Source organism: Scleropages formosus, chromosome 21 (genome assembly GCF_900964775.1).
Source record: "Scleropages formosus chromosome 21, fSclFor1.1, whole genome shotgun sequence".
NCBI lineage: Eukaryota > Metazoa > Chordata > Actinopteri > Osteoglossiformes > Osteoglossidae > Scleropages > Scleropages formosus.
Genome location: NC_041826.1, coordinates 3,364,224 through 3,384,506, shown reverse-complemented (window position 1 = coordinate 3,384,506; position 20,283 = coordinate 3,364,224). Strand labels below are relative to the sequence as shown.

Genomic DNA, 20,283 nt, shown 5'->3' with positions numbered 1-20,283 from the left:
TTCAAAGAATATATTTCAAGATATTTCTGGTTATTCATAACATGAGGTAGATAAGGTTTTTTTTGACAGTGTTTAACCAACAGAGTTTAAATCATTCATTCATTCATACAATTTTCTAAACTTACAACATAATAATAATTGCAGGTAATTTATGATTTGTCCCCTTTGCAAACTTGTGTCAGAGAAATGGAGATGTCCAATAATATAAAACAGTGCCAGAAACAACAGAGGGTCAATGAGGGAAAGGAAATTTAAAGTCTGACACTGGTATACCTGGCAATAACTGTCATTTAATTTGTTGTGTTGTAATCTTGCTGCAGTTACATAGCCTTTGTAACTATGCAGGCCATGAGCATGACACTATAATTTCTTAGCTTGTTGTCAACCATACCTGGACTAATAACAGTGTCAAGCCAGATCAGTATCAACCATTGAAACTGACTATTGATTGCAGAAATGGAGATTAATCACCCTTTGAAAAGAATCACAACGAAGTTAAAAGTCTATGCTTGTGTCCTGCTGGCTTTTTGAAGCAAGACCATGAAAAAGGACAGCCCCCTCCCCCCTTCCCACTGGCCAGTTCCGTTAACAGTAGACTTTGTGTGATAGAAGAAGAAACTAGGTTGGGCATCTTGCTGAACCAGGAGAATGGACAGGGGTTGCAGCACATGGGCTGACAAAAGAGGCCATCAAGTACTGTGCCAATTCTTTATTGCCAGCTTTCGGTTGGGAGGACTGAAAAAAAAAACAGGAACATCTGTTGACATGGTAAAGAACTCCTGGAGGGACATGGTTTGTGGGGCCTAGACACTGGCACCGTGTTCACTCCTGACCGAGGACATGCTGGATTTAATCTGTTAGAAAGTTGGTTGGGGCCTGCGCTAAAACATGGCCAACTATAGTGGGATTATAACACAGCTCAGATGATGCTGGAAGACTGAAGAATAATCAACATATTTCAAACCTACCGACTGGTTCTCTCTGGTTTTGGTGGAGGATCTTATTATTGCTTCCATCCATGTTTGCCACACTTATCGTATTGCCATCAGTCCAATAAATTTTCCTGTAAACACGAAATGTAATTAATACTCTGGAATACATGTAGTCCATACTCATATGAAGTATCTCATGTTTTCATAGGAAAACAATTATAGTCTTACATCCTACAAAGTCTTACATTGCCTACGAACAAAATAGTTCTGAAGGCTGGATAAAATAAACAAAACTTTATTCCTTATTCCAGTATTATTACTTAGATGGTAGCACTGCAATGTCAAAAGACTAACTAAATGAATGTTTCCTTTATTTAATATTTCTGAGATTCAAGAATTACAAATGCGTGCAAACTGAAGACCTTTCATCCTTTAAGAAATCATCATAGCTGGGAAACAAACTAGTGAATTGGATAGTCTCCCAAGAGATGTTCCTGGAGACAAAGAGAGGGTTTGGAGGCTGATGCCTTTAAACAAACTGGCTCAAAGGAAAATGAGAGAAATAGCAAAAAGGATACCACAGTAAATGCTAGCAGATTTGTCTCAAAATAACTTGATTATAAAATATGAACATATAACTATGTCCTACAAAGTAGCACCATACAATGTCCCTTCTAGATTTTTACTGCAGTTATTACTACTACTATGTTAACTAATAAAACTGACTGGAAACGTGGTACCAATGAGCAGTATTATTATGTTAAAATACATTCTCATCTTTTACGTCATGGATTAAAATATAGGGTTTAATTAATAGTCATGAGGTGTAAAGAATACCAGCACAAAATACCATCTAAGGAATGCTAATTTAGATATTTGCACTCTATGCAAAACCCCATGTACTCAAAAATAATGCATGCATTTGTTTTTTTTTTTTTTTGAAGAACAGTGCATTTTCAAACTCACAACAAAAAAGAACCAGTGGAAAGCATTTTCTTCTCTCTCTAGCCCCAAGCTAATAACATTCATTCAAATGTCCAGTCTACCTTCCTTTCCCTACTTCTACCCTCTTCTCTTGGCCCCTCTTTAGCCTGCTTACCCTTTCGAGGGATGTACCACGAGACACTTGGGTTTGTCAATCCCATGAATCACAGAAGTCTTCAGAGATCCGTCCAGACGGGCAACGTTTATCTGAGTCTCATCGTTTTCTGAGCTTATCCAGTACATGTTCCTTGATAACCAGTCCAAAGCCAAACCCCGGACATTTAACAGATCTGGAGGTAAAGTGGAAACAAATGCGTCACATAAACAGCAAACACAAATTAAAAATAAAAATATGAAAAAAAAGAATGTGTTAACTGCAAAAAAATGAAAAAAAGCTTCTCAGAGGCATAGCAACATAAAAAAAAAAAAAAAATCTGAAATCAATTTTTCGTCTTAGTATTTGTCTGCTACATGCAAATGTCTTGTTCTATAGGTGCAAGGGTTAGTTGCCAAAGGTTACCAGCAAAATCTTTAAATCCATTACATATCACACTCATTGTGGTGCAGGAAGGTTTGCATTGGATTATTCATCAAAGTGACGTCCTGGCCTTGCATAATAGTATCAGCATGTAAGATGAACCAGGTGTTAAGGTACTTATTCAGAAACCTCCTCTCTTCTTGGCTTTCTATGCTCAGACACCAGCAGAGAAGTCAGTTCCTGTAGCCTGGGGTTTCAATTCCGAACCCCCAGCGGTTAGCCATGGGGCAGGCTGGCAACTTTCAGATTAAAGATGGACACCCCTGTGGGGCCCAGCTTTAATCCCCGGCTCTGCGAAGGACTCCATTTGAAGTCAATTTACTACCCCATATCCCCGAGGATCGGCAAACACACACGACAGGCCTAGCAGTAGCCCGAGTGATTGAGTTAAAGGACCGCATGAATCATCCGTCATGTGGATTGAATGTATGACCCAACGCAACTTGGAATGGAATATAATGGCAATTATTATCGCCATCAAGGTTTCTAAGGTATTTGAATGAGATACAGAGAGCATCGGTAAATACTTTGTTTTTTTTTTATTTATAAATATAAAAAAGACAAAAAAGACATTGATGAAATACCTCCAGACACAATTGTTTCCAAACCAGTCCCGTTAATGAAGGCCCGTTTTATTGTTTGGGTTTTCACATCAGCCCAGTAGATTCTCTCATCCAGGGTATCATAGTCCACAACTGTGACATCATCAATGTCGGGCACCGTCAAGGCAGTTATGATGTTCATGTACGGGTTGTCAATGTCCACCCCACGGATTTCTGATCGCCTGGCATACAGCAGGAACCTCTTTACAGCTGCCAGTGGAGAAGAATGAAAAAACATCATGATTGTCCATTTTTTTAAATGTGCTGATTGTGTGACAGGTATAAAAAGACTGCTGTGGACATATACAAATGCTATGGGATGACAATTAAAAGCAAATTGTATTCTCTTCATTCCAAAGGTCCAGCATGGAAACGGATAAGAGCATTTCCAAAGGGAGTGATGAAGACCAAGCTCTCGGCCTGAGGACACAAACAAATTAAAACTCACTACCATTCAGATTCATTAGACTAACACACTCAACTTCATAAAAGTAAACAGCCATTAAGAGTATACCATGCAGCGACCCAGACCTTGATGAAATACCACTGGTTAATTGAAGTTTTGCTACACTGCCCCTGACAGCTTTGGAGGATGAATCAACAGAATACCAATAAAAATCTGCCATATTGGAGTCCGTCTCTACTGCTTACCTATATATACATTTAAAATTCCACACAAGCCCTGTGCTGTTGGCTGTTTACTCGTGTGTTCTCAGCAGTTGACAATCCAATTTCATAGCAAAATATGAGATGGCTCTGTTGGCTTGGTTATTGAACAACCAACGGAGGGAACGGGAGTAACTGAGGGACAGAGTCTTGGACGTGTTTGAGGAGGACACGATATCAGACATCTGTTTCCACCCTGCAAACACAGCAACTGGCAGGTTTAATGACTAACCATGATAAGCAATGAAACACAGTGTCAAATAAAACAAGGGAATCAATTAAATTTCATAGGATCATGACCTCATGTGTCATCTTAATGCCTCCTTTTCCTTTATTATGCTGTGAGGGGGTTGGGTATCAATAAGTTCATAAAAAGTGAGACGTTTGCCGTATGTTGCTAATTGTGACTTTTTCCACTAAGTCCTTCCTATAAATTTCCAGTACACCAAAAAGGAGACACCAGGCACCTCTGGAACGATACCCTGCTGTTTCACTGCAGCATGGACAACATCATTCCCATCTTGTCACCACCACTTTCAGTGATCACTTACTGTTCACTGATACACTTACTGCATGTCTATCCTTCCAAGTGACAGACAGTTGTCAGCTGAGTGTTGATAATTTTTCCAAAACAAAATGCAAGACTTTTTTTCCAGATTAGACCTGACAGTGGCTTCAGTAGTATTACTTCAGGTAGAACAAATAGTTTCTATATTATTATTCTTAATAATAATAATAATAATAATAATAATAATAATAATAATTATTATTATTATTATTACTATTATTATTATTATTATTTGATTATTATTACTACTACTACTACTACTGCATGTGTTTGTGCTGAAATATATCTGAGAACAGATGGTGGGTGGGTTGTGGGGGTGTGCCTTATTTTACAGTTTCGTGTTTTTGATGCGTGGCTCACCGACATGTGCCTTGCTGTGAGGTTCACCTGGTTTAGGATCTTGTCTTGTTTTGACACACACTCACCAAAGCAGGACCTGTTGTTGGGGGACAGTTTCATGAGGTGTGGGCAGGCACAGGCAGCTGAGCGATTGTAGTTGATGAGGCACAGGTGAGAGCAGGGACCCTTTCCTTCGTTGGCTTCACATGGATTCAAGGCTGGGGAGGAAAGAAACAAGCGCTGGCCTTCAGTCTTGGCATATGCGGCACACAAAAGGCAGAACATATTGGTCTAACTACTTCTCTTCAAGTTGTGGAACAACTTGTCAATCAGGAAATAAACAGCAATTATCACTGATTATTATCAAAACTTTCTCTCATTGTGAGGTTTTAATTAGTCCTCTAAAAAGAAGATGCTGGAATCACTGCCTGGACCATATCAAGGCCTTACTGATAGAGCCTTGGCTCTTTCTGAATGAACTGAATCTGTTTGTTAAGGCTGAAACCAAAATAAAATATTTTTCTTCTCAGAACTAGGTTCCCCCCACTGTGCAGAGTTGCCGCCTTAACATCATTTATAATAGTGCAATCCACACCCGCTTCCCATACCCAAACAGCATCAGGATATTTTTATTGTAACCAAATCATCCAAATGTTCATAGGGCCATTTTTTGTAGTCTTGTACATACACAGAGACAAATCTATATATATATATATATTTTTTTTTTCCTCTTTTGAAATTATAGCTGCTGTATATGACAGGACTGACCATAAATGATTTCAGTAATTTTGTTATACACAGTTTACCATATATCTGAGATATATTAATACGGGTTTACAGCTGTAACCCTTCTATCTCGTCCAACGAGGAAACCTCACACGTCTAGCAAGGTGTTTGGCAGGTTGTTACAGGCTGTTTCTGTATGAGGTTGTCTCTCTATATATTTCCTCTTTACCTGGGAGATTTTACTCCACAGCACCAACTATGAGCAAGAGGAGTGTGCCAAGCCTGGAGTTGTGAAAGCATCTCCAGCAATTTCCCAGCACCACAGAATCTGCTTCAATTTACCGAGACTAATGCTTTCAACTCTAAATGAACATGGCATCCAGCAAATGGAAGCTAGTTCAATGTTATGTTAAAAACACGTTAGCAGTGAGAAAGAATTGCTGCCAAGGGACTTCGCAAGTGCTTCTATTGTGGTGCATTGTTTCTCCCTATCTTTATTTTTTTATTTCTTGATATGGCAGGAAATCACTTTGGCAGTAATTTGCCCTTAGGAAGTTAAAGAGCTTTTTTTCTTTCTTTGTTTCATGCGGGTACATTATGGGCAAATCCCATTGAATTAATTACCCACACAATTGGCCCACGAGGGAAACTGGGCTCGGTTGGATAGATGAAAACAAATCTATGGGAGTAAGAGTGCAGTGCTCTTGACTTTTGATTGTTCATAGACCTCTCCAACTGCAAGATCATGCACATGCATGAAAATAAAGCTGATCCAAAGAGGAAAAAATTGAAAAAGGAAAATACACCTAGCAATGATGTCTTGACTTTTGTTGTCAAAGTGCTGTTCAAGGATACCAAAAATGTCAGCTCATTAAAATGAAATGCTGCTTGTTACTCAATGATGGGATGGTATTTTGTGCTTGTTTTGGAAATGCTGCTGTATAACTAAGTATGCACTGGTAAAATAACAGCACTGAGGAAATTCTAATTTTTTTTTTTTAGGGAAAGTCATAACTGAAGATGAAACCTACCTATCTGGTATACCTACCTACATATACCGCAGCTATCAAACTTACCTACGTACCTGATACCTACATGCATGAGAAAGTTAATGTTCAATGACAACAACAGCAATAAAAACCAATACATTCACACTAACTGTGACAAAGGCATTTTGGGGATCCAGCAATCCTTCTGTACATATATCAGATCAGGAAACCTGCTAAATCTACATGTGTATGTTTAGTTTAGGACAGTTGTTTTCTCCTTAAATGAAAAAAACAATAATATCTTGAAATTTTTAAAAACAGTTGAGAAGAAATTGACAACTTTTACAGCTCTTCTTTTGCTTTGGGTACATACAGATCACCACTACAACTTGTCTAAGACCTTGCCTTTCTCTGCTGAGGGATGTCTTTTGCTCTGTGAATCCAGCGTTACGCTTGCAAGGAATAAAGGCCACAATGGCTAGTGTCAAGTCATATGTGGGTGAATATCAGATTCTGTGCTAAGGATGCAAATGGCTGACAGAGAAACAGGGATTCTTGGTATGGTGAAGGAAAAAAAAAAGAAAAAAAAAAAAAACTTTCCTGTTTCCTTCAGCTGAGGACTTCACCTTACCCAACAGCTAAGAGGGGGCAAACATTTTAATGATTACTTGTTTCTATAACAATAACTACATTTTAATGATTATTTGTTTCTGTAAATAAAGACTGACCATAGATATAAAAACATTAACACAGTGCAACATTTGAGAATGCATGAATCTGGTGAGTTTTATCTGATAAATAAATTTGATTTAATCAGAACTGTGGACACACTGTTTGAATATTCAGTTTCAATAGCTGAGATTACATTCTGGGGTTCAGGTATTCTCTTAAAAAACTGTAACAAATGCACTCCATGTAAACTTGAGGGTTAGAAACGAAGCCAGCAGGGTCTTGTCACTGAGCCCCTCTTGCCCTCTGTGGAGCTGCAACAGCTCTTTTCAGTCTGTATCCACAGGACCAGATATAAAAACCTCCACAACTGAGTGTAGTTGGTGTCTCGGACTAGGGTTGCAAATGCTTTTCCCAGCAGGCTTTTCAAATTGGATTAAACATTCTTATTGGCTCCTTTAGTAATGCGGCTCAATTTGCCTAAACTTATCTAAGCACAGCAGTCTCAGGACTGCTAAAACTGAATTTGTCTGTTTATGTCTGAGTGTGTGTCTGTGTTGGTGTGGCAACAGTTTAATTAAGTAGTTTAATTAATATTGGATGCTTTTGCATCTCTTGCTCATCTGGAGTTATGTAAAGTGGATTAGTAGTGTGGTAATGTGTAGGAAAGGGTAGAAACTATTAGAACTATTAGTGCTACCTGACATATGCAGGGGTGTGATTAACGCTGGTCGGGTGACCTGGGCCAGGGTGTCTAATATTTAAAAAAACCAAAACACCTAGTGATGCCAGGTTACATCACTGATGACGGGTCCAGGGGCATCACAAGATGTGTCATATAAATTAATGGGTAGAAAAAGACAAGCTTTTTTAAAATTCTATGAATATTCTTCATACCTGTGAGAGTATAAAAAATGCAATGTATGGTTTGGCACAAAGTTATATGAAAAGCTATTCTCTTATAATCCCTCCTTGAGTTCAGGTCATTTGCAAGAAACCAAGAAATCAGACATGGAAAACCTAAAGCTGGCTACATGCAGAACAATGCTGTCTTCACAATACAATCCTCCGGTAGACATCCTGCCAAAACACATCCTTAGGAGATTACAGAAGAGCACATTCGTGAGTGAAAAGTTCTTGGCATAGTTTGATGCTCCATAAACTTCTATAGAATTTCACAAAGTTGGGGAGGGGGGTGAGAAAAAAAAAAAGAAAGAAAAAAACGGACTTCAGCAGGAAATAACGAATGTCTCCCACATCAAAGGAAGCACCAACATAGCCCTCCAAGAAGCGGCGACAGTTTGACATGAAAGAGAGGCATGTCAATCTCCACAGGGAAAAATGCAATCAGCCATGCCCACATACATATAAGCAAGTGCATTCAAATGGGAAACCGTGACAGCCATACATCATTATGTCTTATTTTGTACACAACATTAGTTACCTTGTCCTCTTGACCACTAATGCAACAGGTACCTTACAGCAAGAAAAAGCACATTTTATTGTTAATTTTTTGGATACCATGCCTACTTTTGGTTTCAATCTCTATTCATTATTGTACCTAAAACCTTGCAAAGCAATTAAGTTCATAATTATACTTTCTCTTTTGCCAATTTTTTTTTTTTTTTTGGGCAGCTGGTACCTTAAAACCCCCAGGAATACCTAGTTGGATCACAATTAAAGCTTGATATAATTGAATGTATTTACTGAATATTTCAATACAATTTATTCAAACTTCCAGCCAGGGAAGGTAAATTAAACCCATTAGGACAATTAGTAGCACTTGCAAGAAAATGTGAAATGTTACTTTTGAAGAACACCACCACTGAATCAGCCTGAGTTTCTATAAAATAAACAAATAAATAAATAAAGAGCCAAAGAAGAATTATCAAAGCAATTGAAAGCCTTGTCAAATTTCTGCCATGGCAAACATTTTACATTAACAGATCTACAGATGTTAATGAAAATGATGGCTCAGAGATCCAGACTGACAGGAAAACCACATAAAAAAAATTTGTCCACACTGAAGCACTCTGCTCCTCTTGCACGTATACTATCCATTTGCCATGTAATGGATTGGACACTGTATACATAAACTGTTTGTGCTAGTCAAGAATATCCAGTCTGCATGTTCAAATCCAAGCAAGGGAAATTCTGAGAGTGAAGGATTTCAATCTGGCTAGAATGGACCACATCCCACTGTTCTTCTCATGAGAGGAGGCTCTGCTTGGGCACTAGACACTTAAAAAGGTATGAATTAATAAACTGATTAATTATTAAGTGAGGCACTGCTCATTTCATACATTTCTACATATATTTGAAAACCAACAACATCATTAAAATACCTGGCATTAAGTTTTACGTGTTAAATGTGTCTCTGATTTGTTATCAACAGAATACAATTTCTTATTACTTTTAGTATTTGTTCCAAGAATCTTTAATTTCTTGGCCTTTATAGCTTGCATGTTGAAAATGGTACTATATAAAATATTATTGCTGAATCAGTCATTACATTATTTTATTTACATGCACTACGAATTGTCACTAGATTCAAATGAGAAATCCCATCATCCTGATGAACAGATATAATAGAGGACACATGACACCCACTATTCCTTTCTGCAAAGCCACACTTTTTAAAAAATTTATTCACTAGAAACTCTCTGCATCTGTCACTCTTTGACTACATGGTAACTGTCAACTTAATAAAGGTGACAGTGACTCAGTACCATAGATCCATCGTTAGACAGACACCACTTGGGACAGTCTATCACAGTCAAGGATTGCATGTTCATCCTCTCATTCAAAAAATGTTCTTATGGTTGGACACCATCAGCTCTCAGCGCTACAAAACCTGGAACAAAGTCAGATCAATACTGCTTCCCTCGCCAAGTTTTATACAGATCAACAAAGAAAACATCTCGTTAAGTTTGTTTGAGTTTAGGTCTCATATTTCTTGCTTAGCAGTTGTGGATACCACTGGGGTCCAGATTACACCATTTTAGGCTTTTATTGAATAAAAAACTCCCTTCTAGCAAACTAAACAAAGCATGAATCAAATTACAACCTTATTCCTTCAATATGCCATTGTTTAGGCAAAAGTACCTCATAGGGAATAGTTATATATCCCCTTGAAGGCACCATATTCCACACATTGGGTGCCATGTAACGCATTATCAAAGAAGAGGGCAATTTTCCATGTGTGCATGGTTGTGTGAGCCGTACCCTGAGGCTGCCTGGAAGGGTGGTAGATCTGCAGGTCGAAGGGCTGGGCACTGGTCTTCTGGATCACAGTCACATTGCTCCCTGTCCATTTGTTGGCCTTGGCCAGTGTGTTTGTTCTCCAGTCAGTCCAGTACACACTACCCCCAAACAGAGAGACAGCAAAGGGGTGCGACAGGTACTCATGGCCCCTCAGGATCTCGATCACTCCACTCCCATCATACAGGGCCGAGAATATAGCATCAGACCTGTTGGGACAGTAAACCGTTGTCTTACAAGTCAGTTCCTGGGACAATGTTTGCCTCCAGCAACCAGTGACATTGTGCCTCTATGATGAATGCTCCAGCTGAATCAAATAGCATTTTTGTCAGTCACATGATTGCTAAACAAGGTTGCAGAACAACAAGGTTTTGAAAATGGTCAATATGAATGCGTGCTCTCAGAATACCGGAGAATTTATGGTATCTCAGATGCAGATGAAATCAGTTCTTTTGTATTTTCAGAGTTCACTTGGCTAGAAAGTTGGTTCCTGCGTGAATGGAACAAAATAAATTTTACCCAGTCATTTCAGAGAAATGGTGTTTGCCAATATGGGCGGGTGTGGTGGTGCAGTGGGTTGGACCACAGTCCTGCTCTCCAGTGGGTCTGGGGTTCAAGTCCCACTTGGGGTGCCTTGCGACGGACTGGCGTCCCGTCCTGGGTGTGTCCTCTCCCCCTCCGGCCTTATGCCCTGTGTTACCGGGTAGGCTCCGGTTCCCCGTGACCCCGTATGGGACAAGCGGTTCTGAAAGTGTGTGTGTGTGTGTGTGTGTGGGTGGGTGGGTGGTGTTTGCCAAATTTGTTTAGGCATAATTCTAGGAGATACTGTGGTTATAAATATGGCACAATTTGAATCATCCATGTAATCAGCTAATGGCTAGATGTGGTGCAGATACATCCATAAACCTAGCAGGCAAGCTTATATCATCTCTGAGAGGAGACTTATGTTGAGTCAGAGTGTGCCTGCAATACCAAGTAAAGACTACAATTAATAATGCAATCAACTATTACATTGTTTGTCATGTTGGATCTGTGGCCTTTAATATGGGATGTGTTTGTCTTTATGGTATATTAGGGAGGATAATAAAACATTCAGGGACTGTTTCCACAAGAAAAGGTTCTTGCCCGTATATGAGTTTTACCTACCGAGCATCAGTCCACACGATCCTCTTCTCCAGATGGTCTAAGGTGAGCCCATTAGGCCACGCCCCCATCTCCATGTCTTTAAAAACAATGTGGCGCCCCTCCCCACTCATTGATACCGCTTCAATCCGAGGAAACGTGGCATCCCAGTCTGTCCAGAACAGTATTCTGTGAAAAATAACCCATTTAATGCAAAAGACAAAGGTGAAGTTTACAACTGAACACCAATAGCATATTACACTGACAGACTTAGAAGGCTCATAAAAAGTGGTACAAGTAGGAAACAGATTAAAGATACAATTTACAAAAATGATTAAATAAGTATAAAATAAGCATGAAGAGTACATTAGGGCATCTTGTTTGTTGACTGCTCCTTCAGAATACTTTGCAATCGGATAAACAAATTTTTTAATGCCATCAAGACACAATGAGCAGGTCAAAGGTGACCTTACATGGTGGCATTTCTTTGGAAATCAGGAGTGTAATAGTTGCACACCACCACTTGAATAAAGAATAGACCAATGAACACTGAGAATATAGTGCTCTGTTTAGAGGGGCAGAAAATTTGTTCCATTTACTGAATTGTATCCATTTAGACCCGAAGCCTTCAAATCTGTAAAAAAATCACTTGAGTAACCCAGCAAGGCACTCTTATTTGCTTAACACATAACTACCTTGGCAGATGCAGCCATCAGCATAAAATGAAACCCAAAAACTTAACCCTCTTCAGGATCACACACCATCCACCAAAAAAAATTAAATAAATAAATAAAAACTCACTTCTTCCTCAGCTACAAAACAATGAACCCTCTGGAATGTAAAAGGGCATGTTGTCATCAACCAGAAAAAAAAAAAAAATCCATGAATATGTAAATATTATTAGCCTATCGTAGTAACAAATAACATCGCTATTGCAGGATGTCTGTCGATAAAAGGAGTCATGCAAAATCAGAACCTAACAATGCAAGTGCAAAGTCCTAGCAGTGCCAGAGAAGGACAAAGGATGCCTGGGAGCAGCTCCCCACGTGGCAACCACGAGGGCCCATCTGCCTGTAGGGAAGATGAACATTAGTTTGTCGGCCGACAGTCATGCACAGCCCACAGACTGCTTGGCAACATTTTGATACCTTAAACAGAGCCAACAAAAAAGCTAAAGCCAAATGTTAAGCTCCTCACAGGCCAAAATGAAACATTATCTCAAGGAACGTCACTGTCTGGATCACAACCTTAAGACAGTGAGACTGTACACACATACATGCAAACTTGGCATCTTTCCACAAAAAATATACTAAAGGCAAAATACTACATTTTTTCATGTTACTTTTCAGTGAAAGGATTTGCTACTGTAGATACATTTTACCCATCCATGCAGATTTATCAGTCATTTGTTTAGCTTATAGCTATGTCTGCAGTGACTTGTGATATAACTCACATTCACACCACACTCTTCTCCAAAGCAACTCTCAGTTATTTACCATTTTATACAGCTTGGTAATGTTCCTGGAACATGTTGGGGTAAGTACCTTGCTCAAGGATACTACAGCTAGAGGAAGGATTTGAACCTGGAGCCTTTGGGCCCAATGGCAGTAGCTCAAACCACTGTGACACCAGGTATTCATTTGTATTTTAACTCCTTTAAGTAAATGTAGCATTCACATTTAATGTATTTAATTAGGTTTCAAACTGTAACATGAACTGTAATGGATGTGTTTTGGCTTCAAGCCTTCTTCAGCATGTACTTTTCATGGCTGTGGTGAGCACGCATAATTTCCTTTGTTTTCTGCTAATCTGCTTAGAATTATATATCCATTCATAGAGCTGTTTTTTTATTATCTATTCTGCCATTTCAGGGTCAGTTCCTTGCTCAAGGGTACTACAGCAGTAGTGGGTATCCAGACCTGTTACCTTTTGATAACAAGGAAATGGCTCTAACCACTACGCCTCCTGCTGTGTTTTACATTTCCCCTCTCATCTTAAGGTATTATGTCTTATATCAGGCACTTTGGCTGGGTTTATTGGGTAAGGAAGCAGAAATGCAATTTCAGTAAGGCCACTCAGAGTTCACATCCAGCAGGAGAAACCCAATGAAAATTTCCTCTTTGAAAAAACAGAGACACATGATGTGATACACAGCTCTCGCTTTTCTCCCAGTTTATTTATTTCCAGCTGCCTAATGATGATATCTTCCCCATCGAAGCAAGACTGGAAAACCATCTTAGGAGGGGTGAGTACTGGCACACACCTCACCCAGTGGACACACTCGGAGGGTGCTCTAACCCTTTTCTTTGCATTGTACTGGCTACAGGCTCCATTGGACATTATAACATGCTTTGATGAGAGTGCTATTTGCTCCCTCTAGGCGTCCAGCAAACTGTAGGGGTCCTTGTGAGCAACTGGGGAAAGAGAACTTTAGCCATCTCAATAATCAAAGGGAATATAGGGCGGTTTGTGCTCTCCTGGCCTTGCCACAAACTAATATGACATGATAGAGGTTTGAACCCATACCCCCACCACAGGGTGCAGAGCAATTTTTCTGATATCCCACTGGGGTGTTCTGCTGATCATCACTGATCTCTGTCAACTGTCTTCCTATAAAAAAAGCATCCTTGCTGCCAAACCTAGAAGGAAAAATGACTAATGTTAAGCTTGTATGTAGCGGGCCACCTAAGGTCTTCTTCATTACAATTCAACCAGCAATGTCAGGAGAAGATTGTCCCCGGTATTCAGAGAGGTTATGAAGAGACCAGAGGTTGTATTTAAACATGGACAAAAGCACATCCTTCCTTTTCATTCAGGAGCACAAGGTGCCCCACTGGTGAAGATAAATGATGGAAACTGCACTTCTTGTCTTGCCAGAAAGGGGAGGTAGAAATGGTAAATTTATAATATCCCCACATGTGCACCTCACACATCTAATTCCTAAAATTCAGAAAGGGCTTGTGGAAAAACTGGCATCTCCTGGCAGGAAAAGCAGCAAGTGGAAACATACCCTTGCCCAGGGTCCAAAGCGATAGCTCGTGGATGTTCCATCCCGCCAGCAATCAGCGTGGTGCGCATGGCCCCACTGAGTTTGGCCACCTCAATCTGGTCCAGGTTGCTGTCAATCCAGTACAAGTTGCCTGCAATCCAATCCACAGCCAAGCCCTCCGGGGTTGCAAGGCCATGCTGCACAACCACCTCAATCCCAGTCACCCCTGTAACAGACAGGAGCAATTGCTTAGAAAAATCACACCATGCTCAATCGAGCACTGAAAGGCTTGCTACTCTGATCACACCATTTGATGATGCTCCCTCAGACTGAAATGCCAACAAATCCCTCCCGTGTGTCAACTTGAATGTCTCTACAAAAAAAAAAAAAAAAAAAAAAAAAAATTTCCAGAAATTGTCAAGATCATAAGGGGACAAACTGACTGAAGGAAGGAGAGCCCCCCAGCATTCATTATGATTTAATTAAACATGAATCCAGCTGTTTGCAATTATCCACAGTTGCTGCAAAGTTTGCATGAAACCTGATGTTTTAGCACACTGGGAAGATGGTTGTTCCCGGGTTCTACAAGCACAATACAGTAAGGCAGCTCTTTCATTCAGGCACCTAAATAAGGACTAATAAATATGCCACCCAAAATACACATCAATTAATCAAACTGTAATCCTACTTAGCTGTAGGGTTTCCGTGCTGCAAGTCGTCTCCTCTAAATACACCACTTTGCTTTTGCTCTCGTCAGACAATTTGAGAAGACTGACACTGTACACAAACATCAGATCTGTAATTGACTGCCCGTAAATAAATGTGATTTCCAGTTGGTAACCATATATGCTTTTCTAATGATGCCTTGCTGAAACATGCAGTCTCCTGAGTGGATAGAAAAACAGGGAGCATGTGGGAAACTTGTATTTGTATGAATGGAATGTTTTATTAAAAAACATTTCAAATGACTATAATGCTACATCAGATGTAGCAAAGTATCATTGTTTGTTGGCTGCAGTGTGGAATGGTGGGAATGATTTTATTAACAGATTTAAAGGACTTGAAGTGACCAAAAAATGCATTATACACAGTGTACCTCCTGTTTCAGAGAGCCTTCCTCTATAAATCTTATCCTCCACGACATCAGTCCAGTACAACAAACTTTGGTTGAAGTGGAAGTCCAGGGCAATGGTGTTCCTGAGTCCGGGTACAAGCAGGCTGTAGTCCCGCTTGTGCAGGTCTATCCGTCTGATCTCATGACGAATGGAGAAAATGACAAAGGCCTCAAATGGGTCTGCGTGCAGGAGAGAGCAAAATGGCACACGACAATCAAATCGTCAGATTAGCCTCAAGAATGCAATAAAGAGTTAAACCTACATCTACACATCAACAGAAAATGAGGTTTCTTACTGAAAAGAAGGTTTCACACTGTACAAGTTATCAGTTACATTTGTAACAATTAGTTACAAAGAAACTATTTCATTGCAATATTCATAACTCAAGGCATAGCAAAATTCATAATTAATCATGACTGCTGAACATCCAATGGTTTTTGACAGAAATGGAAATACTAAAAATGCAGAGTCGAATATTGGCTAATTTTTTTAGGCTTTGAGAATATACATCTAAAACTGTTTTTTTTATTTTGTATTATAAAGAGAAAGAAATGTGAGAAACCTCAGTGGCCTGAATGAGGCACTTTTTTTTGAGAATTCAAATAGGCTTTAATTTCCCTGAATGAGAATGATTTACATCCAGTTTGAAGATATGGCCCACTTATGATGTATCCATTATATCCTAAAAATACTATAAATCACCAATTATTTGAGAGAACTTAAAGGAAAACTCAAAGAAAAAAAAAGATTAAAAAAGTTTACCCAGAGATATTTATTTTGCTTTATTTTAATTTTTTTGGCACAGTGCCTCCAACTAGATGGAAACAAAGAGGATTTAAAGTGCTGCTGCAAAGTTTCCGAGTGGAAGGAGTCCAAATCGATAACCTCAAATCACTGTCTTGTACGATCGTAAACTTAAGTTTTTTTTCGTTTTTTCTTTTTCCCCCCCTTCTTCTCTGAGCTAACGTATCAAAGTCCAGTACAGCCGGGTGGATTAGCAGTGCTCCCCTGAGCTGGGACAAAAATTACACTGCCAGCAATCTTTGGCATACATTCGACTAAGCAACATTTTAAATGTGTAATGTTCGGAAAAAAAGTTTTGCATAATTCAAAAAAGAATAATATGCTTACATGAGCTGAAAACACATTTAATTTAAACTCAAACCAACCTTAACAGCAAATGTCAAAAAAATAATTTCACAGATGTCAAAACTGTGCAAAACCCCTATAATCCACAACAAGACTTCTCACAAGAGACTTCTTAAAAATAAAATGCAATTTGTTATAGAAAATTGATCAAAAGATGCATAAAGTAAGGTATATATTGATTAAAACATTTATGGAAAGTCCACACATTGTTCTTGTTGAACGCATGTATATATTATATACACACACACATATATATGTAGGCACATACAGCACCCTTATGGGGATGTACATTATGTAATATACAAATTATTCACTAGGGATCAGATGGGGGTAACCCAGGTCTCGTTACCTGTGTTCTGACATTCCTCCCCATCCGGGCCCAGTCTCCAGCCAGGATAGCAGGAGCACTTCACAGTGGTCTTGTATTGCTCACACACCTGGCTGCAACGCAGCCGCCGAGCACAGTAATCTACTGCCTCACAGGACCGTCCATTGACACCCAGGTGAAGGCCTGGTGGGCAGGAGCAGACCACCCCTCTGCCGGGGGCCACAGCGCAGTGATGGCTACAGCCACCTTTGTTCTGAGAGCACTCATCTAAGCAAGACACACATACACACACCATTAGTCAATCAGTTCACTGGATGGACACAATCAGTCTTGAAGATGGAAGCTGAGACATTGTTTCAAAAGAAAATGAACAACTGGGTTAGTCTCATTTCTGTGTTTCAGCTATTTAGTCTTAAACAAGCTACTAGTCACAACACCGTCCTGACAAACTTTGTATTTATTTTATGAGATAAACAATTTTAACATATGAAAATAATCACATTTTTCACAAAAAATATTACTATGGTGAACTGGGGAATCTGCAGTGCAATGTATTCAGTTCTTGAAATATGTTTTTACAGCAACCAAAATACATATAAAAAAAAAAAAATCCCCACTCGCCCCCCTTTTTTCGCGGGCGGTCTTACTCCTTCAAGCTCGGGTCCTCTACCAGAGGCCTGGGAGCTTGAGGGTTCTGCGCAGTATCTTAGCTGTTCCTAGGACCGCGCTCTTCTGGACAGAGATCTCGGATGTTGTTCCCGGGATCTGCTGGAGCCACTCTCCCAGCTTAGGGGTCACAGTCCTAAGTGTTCCGATTACCACAGGGACCACTGTTGCCTTCACCCTCCACATCTTTTCTAGCTCCTCTCTCAGTCCTTGGTATTTCTCAAGCTTCTCATGTTCTGATGTTGCCATCGCTTGGGATGGCGACATCTATCACTACGGCTTTCTTCCTCTGTTTGTCCACCACTACTATGTTCGGTTGGTTAGCCATTACCAGTTTGTCAGTCTGGATCTGGAAGTCCCACAGGATCTTAGCTCGGTCATTCTCAACCACCCTTGGGGGTGTATCCCACTTTGATTCTGGGACTTCCAGCCCATACTCGGCACAGATGTTCCTGTACACTATGCCAGCCACTTGGTTATGGCGTTCCATGTATGCCTTGCCTGCTAGCATCTTACACCCTGCTGTTATGCGCTGGATTGTCTCAGGGGCATCTTTGCACAGCCCGCACCTGGGGTCCTGCCTGGTGCGGTACACCCCGGCCTCTATTGATCTTGTACTTAGAGCTTGTTCCTGTGCTGCTATGATTAGTGCCTCTGTGCTGTCTTTCAGTCCAGCTTTGTCCAGCCACTGGTATGATTTTTCAATATCAGTCACTTCTTCAATCTGCCGGTGGTACATGCCGTGTAGGGGTTTGTCCTTCCATGATGGTTCCTGTTCTACTTCGACCTCCTTCTCGGGTTTCTGCTGCCTGAGGTATTTACTAAGTATCTCATCAGTCGGGGCCATCTTCCTGATGTAGTCAAGGATCTTTGTTGTTTCATCCTGGATAGCGGCTGTAATGCTCACTAGTCCTTGGCCTCCTTCTTTCCGCTTAGCGTACAGCCTCAGGGTGCTGGATTTGGGGTGAAACCCTCCATGCATTGTCAGGAGCTTCCTTGTCTTGATGTCAGTGACTTCTATCTCCTCTTTTGGCCAGCTTATTATGCCAGCGGGGTATCTGATGACCGGCAGGGCGTAGGTGTTGATAGCCCGGACCTTGTTCTTCCCATTCAGCTGACTTCTCAGGACTTGCCTTACTCTCTGCAGGTACTTGGCGGTTGTTGCTTTCCTTGCGCCTGCGGGATTCCAAGGTACTTGTAGCTGTCCTCAACATCTGCTATGTTGCCTTCTGGTAGTACAATCCCCTCAGTTCTGGCTACCTTCCCTCTCTTTGTTACCATCCGACTACACTTATCTAATCCGAATGACATTCCGATGTCATTGCTGTAGATCCTGGTGGTGTGGATCAGGGAATCGATGTCTCGTTCACTCTTGGCATACAGCTTGATGTCATCCATGTAGAGGAGGTGACTGATGTTTACTCCATTCCGTAGTCGGTATCCGTAGTCAGTCTTGGTGATGATCTGGCTGAGGGGGTTCAGGCCTATGCAGAACAGCAGTGGGGACAATGCATCTCCTTGGTAGATGCCGCACTTGATGGTGACTTGCGCAATTTGCTTGGAGTTGGCCTCTAGGGTTGTTTTCCACTGCCCCATTGAGTTCCTGATGAAGGCTCTTAGTGTGCTGTTGATCTTGTATAGTTCTAAGCATTCCAGGATCCATGAGTGAGGCATCGAGTCATAGGTTTTCTTGTAGTCAATCCAGGCGGTGCAAATGGTCTGTCTGGTCTTGCAGTCTCGAGTGACTGTTCTGTCTACCAGTAGCTGGTGTTTTGCTCCTCTGGTGTTTCTACCAATTCCTTTCTGTGCCCCGCTCATGTATTGAGCCATATGCCTGTTCATCTTAGCTGCTATGATACCTGAGAGCAGCTTCCATGTTGTGCAGAGGCAGGTTATCGGGCGATAGTTGGATGGGACTGCTCCTTCAGGGTCCTTCAGGATCAGGACTGTCCGGCCTTCTGTTAACCATTCAGGGTGGGTCCCATCCATTAGCAGCTGGTTCATTTGTGTTGCCAGGCGCTCATGGAGTGCAGTTAGCTTCTTTAGCCAGAAGGCATGGATCATGTCAGGGCCTGGTGCTGTCCAGTTCTTCATACTTGAGACTCTTTCTTGGATGTCTGCCACTATGATGGTTACTGGATCCTGTTCAGGGAGGTTGCTGTGGTCTGCTCTTAGATCCACTAGCCACTGGGCTTTATTGTTATGTGATGCCTCCTTCTCCCATATGTTTTTCCAGTATTGCTCAGTCTCCAAACTTGGTGGGTCCACTCTCATGTTATTACCCTGCCACTGAGAGTACACTTTGGATGGTTCTGTGGAAAACATCTGGTTTATTCTTCTGCACTCTATTTCTCTTGTGTACCTCTTCAGGCAGTTAGCCAAGGCTGTGAGTCTTTGCTTGGCAGTTTCTAAGGCCTCAGGTATAGACAGCTTGCTGTACTTCTTAGCCATGATCTTATGTCTTAGGTCAGATGCTGTTGCATTCAGCTTACAAGGGCTCATTGTTCTTGGGGCTTGGTACCCAATCTTGGAGTATGGGGATGATGATATCTCCCCCCCTGACCTGTCCTGGCTCCCCCTTGCCGTAACATTTGTGTTGTACCTCATCAATCTCTAGTTGTGATAGCAGTTGTTTCTTGC

At 40.8% G+C, this 20,283-nt stretch overlaps 1 protein-coding gene across 5 annotated transcripts in view; it reads right to left on the bottom strand.

Moving 5' to 3' along the window:
- Positions 1-20,283, bottom strand: part of LOC108924287 (low-density lipoprotein receptor-related protein 1B-like) — a 368,874-nt gene that overhangs the window by 134,471 nt on the left and 214,120 nt on the right. For all 5 annotated transcript variants that reach the window (XM_018735562.2, XM_029247286.1, XM_029247287.1 and 2 more), the window contains 9 exons: positions 16,999-17,244; positions 15,482-15,679; positions 14,407-14,611; positions 11,421-11,585; positions 10,239-10,483; positions 4,716-4,847; positions 3,039-3,266; positions 2,032-2,206; positions 969-1,063 (listed from right to left, as the gene is read on the bottom strand). In XM_018735562.2, the coding sequence (XP_018591078.2) occupies positions 969-1,063; positions 2,032-2,206; positions 3,039-3,266; positions 4,716-4,847; positions 10,239-10,483; positions 11,421-11,585; positions 14,407-14,611; positions 15,482-15,679; positions 16,999-17,244 (1,689 nt within the window). The remainder of the gene's footprint in view (positions 1-968; positions 1,064-2,031; positions 2,207-3,038; positions 3,267-4,715; positions 4,848-10,238; positions 10,484-11,420; positions 11,586-14,406; positions 14,612-15,481; positions 15,680-16,998; positions 17,245-20,283) is intronic.